Source organism: Helianthus annuus, chromosome 1 (assembly GCF_002127325.2).
Source record: "Helianthus annuus cultivar XRQ/B chromosome 1, HanXRQr2.0-SUNRISE, whole genome shotgun sequence".
Lineage (NCBI taxonomy): Eukaryota > Viridiplantae > Streptophyta > Magnoliopsida > Asterales > Asteraceae > Helianthus > Helianthus annuus.
Genome location: NC_035433.2, coordinates 20,873,152 through 20,886,395, shown reverse-complemented (window position 1 = coordinate 20,886,395; position 13,244 = coordinate 20,873,152). Strand labels below are relative to the sequence as shown.

The 13,244-nt window shown below is 35.9% G+C and overlaps 1 protein-coding gene across 1 annotated transcript; it reads left to right on the top strand.

The window, feature by feature from the left end:
* The first annotated feature begins 1,753 nt into the window (after positions 1-1,753).
* On the top strand, positions 1,754-5,069 carry LOC110944316 (transmembrane protein 184C). The gene is made up of 5 exons (XM_022185979.2): positions 1,754-1,901; positions 2,938-3,215; positions 3,286-3,408; positions 4,191-4,481; positions 4,614-5,069. The coding sequence occupies exons 2-5, from the start codon at positions 2,952-2,954 to the stop codon at positions 4,821-4,823; spliced, it is 888 nt and encodes a 295-aa protein (XP_022041671.1). The 5' UTR covers positions 1,754-1,901; positions 2,938-2,951; the 3' UTR covers positions 4,824-5,069.
* Positions 5,070-13,244: the final 8,175 nt, after the last annotated feature.

Below are 13,244 nucleotides of genomic sequence, written 5' to 3'. Positions count from 1 at the left end.
ACCCCTCTTTCTCGACTTATAGAGAAGTATATTGGGGGTCTTCCTACAATTATCAAAGATACAGTGGAAATCAGTAATCCTGTCACCCTTGAAGCGGCTATGCGTTTAGTGGTCAACTCACGAAAAATCGTGTTATGTCGGGTGACCTTAAACGAAAAGGGTATAAAAGTCCAATTGATAAAGCCTCTGTAGATGAGTCAAAAGAGGTGAAGGAAACGAAAGTTGAATCTTCCTCCCGCCTTGGTTCTAAGAGGAAGTGAAAGGTAAATGGCAAGAATATGTTGTTACCACTAACACGCCTATACTGTTAACACTAACCCACCCATATCAGCTACACCTATAAACCAAGTCGCACCCAACACAACACCCAACAAGAAACCATACACCGGCCTATACCCTTTGTGCAACCATTGTCAATATCACCATCCAACCACTACCCCCTGCCGCCAATGTACCAATTGTGGGTGCCATGGCCATCCGATCAACATGTGTCACATCACACCACGACAAGTGCTCAATCAACACTGAACTCGCCCAAGCAATCAGCTTGTGACTCAACCCATGTACCAGCCACCCCAACTCATGGCTCCACCTCCCCAAAACATGATCCAACCCTATTATCAACCTAACCCCCCTATGATGCCACCCTACTCACTTTTGCAACACCTGCCCAAGATTGGTCAACATAATAAATGTTTAGGCTCAGGCCAATCCCATTAATCAGGCAAACCATACGACACACAGTGTTCAACATTAACGTAAACCAAGCACGGGCCGATAATAAAATGGTTAGTGGTATGTTGTTAATAAGAAACTTAAAGATCTTCCTATACTAATAAACAAAAATCTTTTTGTACACATGTCACTCTCTGGTGCCTCCTCCCTTTTAATAATAGTATTACATATTAATTTTTATACACAAAATATAATATAATATTAATTAATATAGTTAGAGATAAACGTATAAATTCAAATTTAATTAATAATTATCTATAACAAATATAAATGTATCAAATAATATAATAAGTATAATATTATTTAATATATTTAGAGATCAAACGTATAATTTCAAATTTAATTAATAGTAAATTACTTTTTGAGTCCCTATGTTTTAGTGGTTTTAACCATTTGAATCCAAAATTAAAAAGTTTAACGTCCTGAGTCTCTAATCGCTCATTCACACCCCCTGTAAAAAAAATTCAAAAAACCTTTTGTAAGGCCAAGTTCTCTAATTTCTCACAACTTGTCGAAATTTTCATTTTACCCTAACCATATATATTTGTTAAGATAATTATATTATTTGGATATAAACAATAATTACTAATAAAGTATCAAATCACATGTACAAGTACTTATAGTATATAACTTACAAGACTAAAATTACAAGCGGATTATCTAAATAAAGTACCAAATTATCTTTAAAGCGAACATTAAATGGTTTTAAAAGACAGATTTTTTTTTGCGTATATAACATTATATTTACTTAAGCCGTGTAATACATGTGTTCAATTTTTTCTTCCAATTTTAAATTTATGTTACTATCAATATGTTTTCATCTTAAAAAATGGTCCAACTTCCTATTAAACTTAATTTCAAATTTAACCGTGTAATACACGGGGTTGTAAGATAGTAAATAATAAATGAAAGCAAGCGGTTGTGGTGCAAAACAAACATGTAATAAACCTGGTCACGGATTATGACCTAAGCTATGAACAAAGTAGAACACAAGATTTTGTAGGGACCAAAATTGTAGATTGTTAAAAGTATGTTGATGACGACAAATACTGGCAGTGAGTCAAGTCAATTTTGAGGGCCGAGCAACACTAGATTAGATCACCAATTTCAAGTATCGTCAAAATCTGGAGCACTTCATTAACTTGGGTTGGGTCTCCTTCAAATTTGTAAGAATCTCTCACCTAATTCATATGATAATTGCTTCTTCATGTTTATCCTAATCAAATTGGGGTTGCGCAGGCATAGCAAGCAACCCTTTGCATCATAATCACAACAATATGATTTTATTTCTGCTTGTTATTGTGATGGCTATAGGCAATTGCGGTATTCTGATTAAGATTCATTTCAGTTAGGGTTAAAATCGAACCATAATTTAACAAATAAGAATCCTTTGTCCCCTAGAGCAGTTAGGATCAGAACCAAACCTTTATGTCTTGCTGCTATTCTTGTTTTTCGATGATGTATTCATTTCCAGTTAAAATGAGGTTGGCTTTAAAAATAAAACAACAACCGATCAATTTTGTTAATTAACATTCCTCTATCTACTTGATTTTTGGGATGAGCATTGGTTTAGGATCGATCAAAAGGGGAACGAATCTACAACCAATGTTCTGGTTTCTAGAATTTAATATGTGATGTTGATTTTGATTTGCCATGGTTTGTTTGGTTTGGCTAGTTATGTTAATTTTGATAGTTAAGATTTGTCATGGGTCGTTTTGCTTTGGTTAGGATCAAAACCAAACCAAACCTATACCCCATGTTTACGTTTTAGAAATTTGTAAGTGATACCTTTGCTTTGGTTATATTGATTGATTTTTGGGAAAGACAATTCGGTTAGTTTACCATGGTTAACTGTAGCTACTCGGTATGGGCCAATTAAATTGACATTCAGATGATAAATCCAATTTAGTTTTGGGCCAAATAAAACATGGTAATTAATTCTTATATACAATAAAGAGGGGAGGACAAGTATTAGATAATTTTAAAAAAGTTGTAACAAAAGTTTTCTGATATATTGTTCATAAAAAGTATGTCCGGTTCGGTTATTTTGTTGTTATTAATACACATATAACCATAACCTAACCATAAAACTCGATCATAAAAAAAAAAAAAAAAAAAACCTAACCAAACCTTCAGTTATTTTGGATAAGTTATGATTTGGTTATTCTGCTCACAACCACTGCTTATGGTGATATGTATTAGATACTCAGTGAATCATGGACATCAGTAGCTTAAATCGCGAAGAGCTTACGATGCTGGGAGCTGGTGCTTGCACTATGCTTACTCTGCATTTTTCATCCCAACTTGCTTCACAGCATCTTTATTACTGGAAAAATCCAAAGCAACAAAGCGCCATTATGATAATTATTCTTATGGCCCCGATTTATGCTGTTTATTCTTTTGTGGGTGTGCTGGATCTCAAGAGTAGCAAACCGTTTCTCCTGCTTTTGGATCTGATTAAAGAATCTTACGAGGCATTGGTATGGAATCATTGTATTCAACTTTTAATCTTATGACCCTTTGACTTATATGTTGACTTTTTATTCACAGGTTGTTGTTAAGTTTCTTGCTTTACTTTATAGCTATGTGGATATGGATGTTAGCAAAGATATAGTTCCTGATGGAATCAAGGGAAGGGAAATTCGTCTTGGGTTCCCGATGACTATTTGGCAAGTGAGTATATGTTCTTTTTGCAAAACCGACAACTGTTCTTGGGAAAATACCAAAACATCGACACCATTTTGAAGAACGAGTTACAATAAAATATCATTATTTTATTTTAAATATTTATAACAATTGCAAAACTAAGAAATTAGTCAATTTCTCTTCAAAACGACTCTTCTCTTTAGGTTTGTATTGTGATTTAGAGGTGACACTTTCGACTCGATTATTTATTAATTGGTCAGTTTATGTTGTGTTTTTATTTCAAACAATAATAATGTCAAATGAAAAAAGAATAGCTAAACAAGGAACAGGTCAAAGCGCTGAAAGTCAACAAAAGTGCAGTTACAATAGCTTAATAGGGGTGTTCACGGTTCCATTTGGCTGGATTTGAGGAAAATACCAAATAGCTTAACTACGGTTTCAGATGACAACAAAACAAACCAGCTGGGCTGGGTTGGTGGCCTGACCGGCTGGTTTGACGGTTAACAGTTCGAACCATTTATTTTTTCAAAATCACCAGTCTTGTATATATAAAAAATAACTTTAAATGATAAATATATTTCATATCATAATACAAATACAGAAATGGAAAATTTTAATTAATAAAAGTTGAATGGCAAGTGAAGTTTACACCGCCAAATCGTGAAAACCCAACCAATTGGATCTGGGTTCTTATTATAATAAGAGTGTTCCTGTAACCATTTATGAAATAAAAGTTGACTAAACGTGTTTGTGGGTTAACCCATCTCGACCTGACCTGTATCATTAACTATATTTTTTTGTGTGGGCAGCCTCGTGCAATTTATATGAATCACCAAACGTTGAAGCTTCTGAAGTACTGCACTTGGCAGTTTGCTGTCACACGACCCACATGCTCAATTCTCATGATTGGTTTACGGTTACTTGGAATGTATCCTAGTTCGGTCAGCTGGGCATTCACTGTTATCCTTAGCATGTCATTTTACGTGGCTTTGTATTCTTTACTAGTCTTTTACCATGCTTTTGCAAAGGAATTGAAGCCTCACAAGCCAGTAGCAAAGTTTTCATGCATCATTGGGATCATCTTCTTCGGTTTTTGGCAGGTAAAATTTATTTGAAAGCCCTTGTAGTATTAATATTTATGACCTTCATCACTCGAAAATGTGTGCTACGAGGGGTATGTTTTATTAATATTTATAAAACATTGACAAAAAAAGTGTGATGGCTTTATTCAGGGGGCACTTATCGAGTTGTTAGTAAGATCAGGTGTCATAAAATCACATCATTTCTGGCTGGAAGTAGAGCATGTTGGGGAAGCGATTCAAAATGTTGTGATCCTTGTTGAGTTGGTTCTATTTTCGGTTTTCCAACAATACGCATTTCACTTTGAATCGTATAGTGGAGATGTCCAGACGATGCTGCAAAAGGGGAAAAAGAAGGAGTGATCTTTCTCTCTGTTCATCATTTTGGTGTTGTAGAGTATGTGAACTTTCCTGTTAACACATAGCCTCGTTTGGTTAACAAACAATCAAATTTTAAATAACAATTTTGGGACCCATGTTGACCTGCTTAGATATGTAATTATTGAAACATTCGTAAACAGGTAATTATCGTGTATACCTGTTAACAAAATATTTCGTGTTTGTGTATGAAAAACTGGACACGAAACCTTATCGTGTCGTGTTCGTGTATGGGATTTCGTGTATCGTGTATTATCGTGTTCGTGTATTCTCGTGTACAGGTATGCACGATATGCCAGCCCTACTACTTTGGGCTTGTTCTTAGCATAAGAAATTAAGAAGCATATGTGATTAGGCTGCATGACTGATAGGGCCGGCCCAAGGGTAAGCCAAATAAGGCTTGGGCCTTGGGCCACAAAAACTATAGGGCCTTCACAATTTGATGAAACCACAGTCCAGTTATAAAAGATTTAGGGTATGGGTTATCAACAGATTGATGGTTGGTAGTGTAGTGGTTTTGTGTATGTTGGTGAGACCTGGGTTCGAATCCCTGGTTCACCATTTTTTTTTTCAAGTTTTTAAATTTTAACACAATCTTTCAAATAATTACACTTGGGCCCTTCAAGTTTAACTTTCAATCATATACATTTTTTTTTAGGAAAAAAGCCACAAGATTTTACTTCGTCTTAGCCCACCAAAATGGTTGAGCCGACCCTGATGACTGCTACATAAGCTTCAAATGGTTTGGTGCTTTCCCGACCCGTTCACTTCATGTGTGGGATCTTGTCGATAATCTTTTTTATTTTCGCGCAATGCGGATACCCTTTCGGTTTCACCTGGTCATCAAGGGGCAAGGTTGGAAACTATTATCACTTAATTATTAAATTTATAATCAACAAGCACCTCTAAAATCCATTACACATACACCTATAAATATTAAATGTTAATTTTATATAATAATAATAATACAAGAAAAGTTTCTTTATGGAATTTTTAGTAATTACTAATTAGAAATAGTAAATGGCTGACCCAAAAAAATTTTTTACGAGAGGTGGAAATTTTTCATGAGGTCCTTTGTCTTATTACTATACAATAATTTTTTTCTTCCGATTTTGGTGGATCAGATCCGGTTATATAAAAATGATATCAAACTAATTTTAAAAGAAAACTTTATATAAAAAGAATATCAAACTAATCTATCTATATCTACTTTCTATAAAAGGAGAAATACAAATGACATAAGAAAAGCTGATATGTCAGCTAGAGAGCATGTCCAATAAGGATTTATGTCATTATTACATCATAATACTTAATATTAAAAGACTTTAAAATTCAAAGTTGACCCACATCCACTTTTTCAAAGGTCTGCCCATTTATATAATGCCTTATACTCAAAGGTCTGCCCTCATCGTTTATATTAAAGTACTGATGTTAATTGAAAATTTAAAAAAACCTCTTCTCACGTTCAAAATTCAAAATTCTGGCTCTACATTCAAAATTCAAACCATATATATTCTAATCCTATAAATAAGATATAATTATCTGGCTCCACATTCAAATCTCTCTCGCTCATATCTACATATGAATTTGGCCCCACATTCAAATTTCAATTTATCTCTCTACATTATATTTGCGATCATATCTCTCTTACTCAAATGCATAGCTCTCATGATTGAGCCGGTTAATCTTCATATACAGTTCTTTGTTCCAGTATCATTGTTCCAACATCGTTGTTTCATGGAAGCTCTGTTTCACACTCACCTTTGACCTTGGCTTTGCGGGTTATTTTAGGTTTGTGGATTCTTTTAAATTGTTGATTATGTTGATAATATTTATTTTAAGGTGTTGATATATTTCAGCTTTTTTTTTCCGAGCGAGCAGTGGGGAGTTCTTCTGCACTGTTTTTGAAGTCTGAAGTGCAGAAAGTGGAGTACTTCTTTATGATAAATGAAGAACTTAATGGTAATTATGAGAATCTGTTTTTTTCTAATTTTATTTTTGTTCTTTCGGTTTATTGATATTTAACTTTTTACTACGATTATTATATCTTTCTTTTACATGAGACTTGAAGAAATATACAAGCTAAATAACATATATGAATTTCGCTCCACATTCAAGAGTTAAAAATGACATCATACCCTTCTGTAGGTTCTTATGATTTAAAGTATCGATTTATCAAGCAAGTTGAGGATCAAGTATATGAGGATAGGGCTATTGTTCAAGAGCTGAAGAGCTGAAGAGGTGTTCTGGTGATGTCTTTCTGCACTTCGGAATTCAAAAACAGTGTAGAAGCTTTTCATCACGTTTTACTACCATTATATCCTTATTTTATATCAGAGTTGAAGAAATATACAAGTTAAAAATGTCATCATATCCTTCTGTAGGTTCTTATGTTTTAAAGTATTGCTTTATCAAGGAAGTTGAGGATCAAGTATATGAGGATAGGGCTACTGTTCAAGAGCTGAAGATTATTAAATTTCGTTGTTCAGTTCTTAATGTAATTGTTGATCTATCGTCATATGTGATATGTAAATTTTAATTCTATTAATCTTTGTAGAGCATTTTATTTTTACTGATTTAAGCATCAACAGTTGTTAGTGTTGATACCTGCTATTGTAAATGTTGAATTGCTATTGTTGCCAGCATCTGTTTAGCAAAAGATTTATCCACTGTTTAAAGGTATTGTCTGTTCTCATAATTCCTGTTTTTTGTAACGACTGTTGAGTTGCTACTGTTGCCAACATCTGTTATTCCCGCCAGCGGTTTCTAAAGGATTGTCAACCATCAACCCAATAGAAGTTTTGAACATTATTAAAAAATAGGTATTTTGAAAAAAATTTACAAAAAATCTTTAAAAGTCTGTTGAAAACAGCTGTTTTTAAAACATCTGTTTGGCAAAAGATTCATCCACTGTTTAAAGGTATTGTCTCTTCTCATAATTCATGTTTTTTGTAACGACTGTTGAGTTGGTACTGGTGCGAACATCTGTTATTCCCAACAGCAGTTTCCAAAGAATTGTCAATGATTAACTCTATAGAAGTTCTGAACATCTGTTATTGCTCAACGTCTTTAAATGAAGATGTTTTTTACCGCTGTTGATTTACCACTGCTCAACAGTTCTGAACATCTGTTACTGGTCAACTGTTATTGCTCAAGTTTCTACTGGTGCGAACATCTGTTATTCCCAACAGCAGTTTCCAAAGAATTGTCAATGATTAACACAATAGAATTCTGAACATTTGTTATTGCTCAACGTCTTTAAATGACGAGGTTTTTTACTGCTGTTGATTTACCACTGCTCAACAGTTCTGAACATCTGTTATTGCTCAGCTGCTGATTTACCACTGTTTATAACATTTGTGTCCGATGAAGTGGTAGTAGCCTTTGTTTGCCATGTAGATTATTTTTGGTCTTTAAATGAAGAGATTTTTTTTATATTTTTTTATGCCAGAGGTTTAAAATTTGTCCTTTCAGTTTCTTGATATTTAATTTTATAGTTTTCCCATGAAAATTTATTTTTTAAATGTTTCGCATTAAATGGTTGCTGATATTTAATATCAATTTATTCGTTTATATTAAAAGTCTGTTGAAAGGACTGCTGAGTTACTATTGTTGTATAAGATATGTTGTTGCCCAACAGTGGTTTCCAAATATTGCTGAAGGGTATTGTATGTTCTCATAGGTTCTGTTTAATCTGAGGACTGCTGAGTTACTAATGTTGCCTAACATCTGTTGTTGGCCAATAGTGGTTTTCGAAACAACTGTCATCCATTATCAGAGCAGAGGTTGTGACGTGGACAGATGTTAGCCATCAGATCATTCTAACTTCTGACACGTCAGCATTCACCTTTTCACTTTTAAACCATTGTTTCATCCCCAAACAGATGTTTTACTTTCGTCTGGAGTTTAAAATTCAGCAGAGCGGTTTCCACCTTCTTCTTCAACACTTCTTCATCAACCTCTCGCAACTTTCAATTCCGATCATGACTTTGGTGATGAAAAAATCGCATAACTACGTTGCTATTTTTGAGAAAACCAAGAACAATACTCTCTATCATTCGATGATTGATATTCTTACATCATCAAAATATAAGGTCATTCTTACCGCCGACGCACCCATTTTCCAAGAGACGCTTTGTCACACCCTGGCTTTGCGGAAGCGTGGTTAATTTGGTGTGACTTCTTAATACCATAGCTTAACCATAACAAGCTATATGAATTTAAAATCATGCAAAGTCATCCATTGAAAATAAAATTGTCAAACATTGTCTGAATGGGTAAACACCCAACAACCATTACTTGTCTTAAACAGTACAACTACTACCATAATGCAATCATAAATAAACATGGTTCAGGGGCTATGGCTTGTCCAGGAAAGAGCCATAAGCCTTGAACCCGGATGACTCTGAATCTAAATGCAGCGGGAAATCCTGCTAAACCGTGCCAGATCCTTAATTCCCTGAAATACATGTAAGTTGAAAAATCAACAATAATGTTGAGCGAGTTCATGCGAAAGTGAGTAAATAAACCTTTATCTTTATCAAAAACCCTGGTATGTAGCAAACAAGGAAATAAAAGAGATCACCAATGGGTTGCAAGTCCACTGATATGTGTGATGTGCAAGTAGGGATGACTCAAACCTAGCGGATTTATGCGTCGGGCACTAAGTCACCCCGAGGTCCGTTCAGCTGGACCTGGGGCTGGGCTCGCTACACCCAGATAGATCTACCGCTCCTGTCCCTCGGTCCTCAACGAGGATTAATGGCCTCAAGTTTCTGCCTACCCACTCACATGATCTAAGAATAACCCTCCTTATGCTAACCATACCATGTATAACATATCCATAATCTTTGTAACATGTATTTCACCCCCGCAGTTTATAAAACTGAAAACAGTTAAGAGAAAAGGGGGACATGAACTCACAGTGAGTGCGTCACAATACCAAGTAATCCAAATATCCAACTGCTGCGCAACGACCTACATGTGCTAATTCTATTAGACGGATGGCCGTGCCTTAGCTTCATAGATTATATTTTTGGGAAACAGTTAGACAACCGTTCCGTATATATGTTTGATACGCATTCTCCTTCCCAAGGATGGGGGATTTAAATACATGTGTATTTATATCATTTTATTAAGTCCCACCTAATATATTTTATTTCTTATTCCAAAATATATTCATTTTTCTCAAAAACAATATATTTCCTTTTCCACATAATATTTTCCCAAAATAATATTTTGACAACACATGCGCTTATGAATATTTCCGAATAAAGCGTAAGTTACGTTTTAACGATTAAGTGGTAATGATAATCACCGTTGTAACTTATATGTTTGCCGTGAAGGCGTTTGTATTATTTCGGACTTGACACGGTTAGTAAATATTATTTTTACTCTAAAAATAATATTTATATATCTTCACAAAATAATCATAAACAGTGAGGTGACAAAATATATTTACCGAATAAATATTTATCACTTTTGGTTTTGTGAAAATCCCACCTCCGATTATTTTATAAATAAAGTTGTGGCGAAATATATTTTTGAAAACATGTCAAAGTAGTCTAACACTTGTAAATAATTCTAAGTGTTAGATTTTTAGAAAATTTCGCCAGAGTTTCCCCTGTAACTGGAGGTGGCCACGCTTTCAAGCGTATCATTTTCTTTTACAAATCATCTCAACAATTTATCAAATCAACCGAATCAATTTTCAACACTTCAAATAGAAGACTAGTATGTAAAACCGCGTTGTTTCATGAACTTGTAGTTTTTACAAAAACTACGGTGTAGATCTCGTTATTTTTAGTGGATCTATATATAGCATAACTTAGTCTTGCAAAAACCTCGTTTTTGGAACAAATCACTTCTTACAATTTCCCGACAATTTTGTAAAAGTTGTTTTTTTGTCGGATCTTTTGTTCTACAAGTGTTTCTACACTTGTAATTTATAGAAATCGTATTTGTTAACACTTTATCTATTTTTATAAAAACATGATTTTCTCGACACCCGGTCCTACGAATATACCACTTGTACATACGTAGATCGGCTTGTTTTAAATACTATTTTTCATGTTAAAACACTTTTACACAAGTTCATGTTTCCCGTGTGGTGGAGTTTCACCTTTTAACCCTTGTACCAAAGAAACAAGTGTATGTCAAGATACGTGATCCTAACAAAGTCGGGTTAAACGATGATGAGAGCCACCACATCATAGATCGGGCCATAAAAACCAACATATTTAGATACTACGACATTTACACGCGTTTTGAGCTTTTATCCAACGATATACACGTTTTTAGTAGACTTTAAAGTTTCATTAAGCGGGTTACCGACATTCAACCGACAAAAATCCTTTTAACCACTTTAGACATGACCAAAAATGAGTTTTAAACGTTATACCTCTAGCTCGGGGCTAGGGAAGAAACTAGTCGAAAACTGCGTGGATAATAGCAAACGGTAGAGGTCCTCCGCGTTCCGTTTGTTCCGAGCTCCGTTGTACGTAACCACCAACACTTGTATATGCTTGGAATGTCAAGACTTGAACCGAAAAACGGATGTGGGGGTGGTGGTGATCTCGGCCGAGAGGAGGGGGCAAGGGAGAGGGAGTGGTGGTGAGGTGAAGTGTGTGTTCAAGTGTGTGAGAGATAGTGAGGTATTTATAGAGAAAGTCGTCTCGATCCTCGTGCAATCCAATATAAAATAATAAAGGTGTACTCCCCCGGGGCCCACTAGTTGGCCGATTCCATTGAGATGTAAAGGTGCTCGGTACGTTTTCAATCGTTCAGTTACGGTTCAGTTTGGTTAAGTGCGTTACTTTAAGGTACTAACCTCGTTAGTTGTTTAATGCATTAGATAGCGGGTGTTAGGGTAATCAGGGGCCCTAACTGGCTCAGAAAAATACCAATATTAATTTTGGCAATATTTTTATGTTCCGGGTATTGTCCGGTTGTTCGGTCGGATAGTAATCCGTTAAAGTGCTTAAGATATCCGTTAAGCGTCATAAATAATATTTTTAGCGACACAATTTATTTTGCAAAGTGTCGGGAATAATTCCTCATATTTTGGCACTTTATTAATTAGCTAGAAGCTAGTGTGTTGATAAAAGTGCTGTGTCCCGTGCTTAAAGTATGTTTTAGGCACATCCAAATCTCTATATCTTATTCCTAGAGACGTAATCATACAACCCTTGTATCCCTACACACACTATGGGTGTAGTAAAATAATTCTGGCTCATACAGGCCTTTAGAGGCAGTGTTTGCCTGATGCTGGCTATATCAGCATGTTCACTGTGTATCCGTTTAGTGCTACTGTGCTTTTGTGCATCATGTTTGTCACTAAGGTTCAGTAAATAAGTAATGTAGTGACAGGAAAATCATAGTATGATGCAGACATGTATAAGTATCAACAATCAAGTAGCAGAAATCTCAGTCAAGCACAGTAATTAGGCAACAATTAATAATTAATTAAGTCGTACGGATACCTGGTTTGGTGAGGGTTGTCACATTCTCCCCCCGTTAAATAAATTTCGTCCCGAAATTTAGGTTCTGCTTGAAGTAGCAGGGTTCTTAGGAAACAGGTGGGGGTATTTCTCTTTCATTCGGTCTTCACGCTCCCAGGTGAATTCAGGACCATGTCTAGCATTCCAGCGAACTTTGACGAGCTTGACACTGCTCCGGCGGGTCTTGTTAACTTTCCAATCCGTGACCTCAACAGGTTCTTCAACGAAGTGGAGCGTGTCATCAATGTGAATCTCGTCGGTAGGAATGGCAACGTTAACTTGAGTTGGACTCCTCTTAAGATTGGATACATGAAATGTATCGTGAACGTTATTCAGCTCGGCAGGTAGATCCAACTTGTATGCTACTGTTCCAATTTTCTTCAAAACCTTTAAAGGACCAATGTAGCGTGGATTCAACTTCCCACGCTTCCCAAAGCGTGCTACACCCTTCCAGGGTGATACCTTCAACAAAACCATATCCCCAACCTCAAACTCTTGAGGTTTCCTCTTCAGATCAGCGTAGGTCTTCTGGCGATCGCGAGCCGCGCTAATGCGATCTCGGATTTGCGCGATCTTATCCGTAGTTTCCTGAACTACATCGGGACCTACCAATTGTCTACCACCTGCGTCAGACCAACAGAGCGGCGACCTGCACTTGCGCCCATATAAAGCTTCGAATGGCGCGGCACCAATACTGGTGTGGTAGCTGTTGTTGTATGAAAACTCAACCAGGGGTAAATGCTTATCCCAGCTACCGCCTAAATCCATCACACATGCTCTCAGCATGTCTTCCAATGTCTGAATCGTCCGCTCACTTTGGCCGTCGGTCTGTGGGTGAAACGCGGTGCTCATATTCAGCTTCGAGCCAAAAGCTTCCTGGAAGGATTGCCATATCCTTGATACGAAC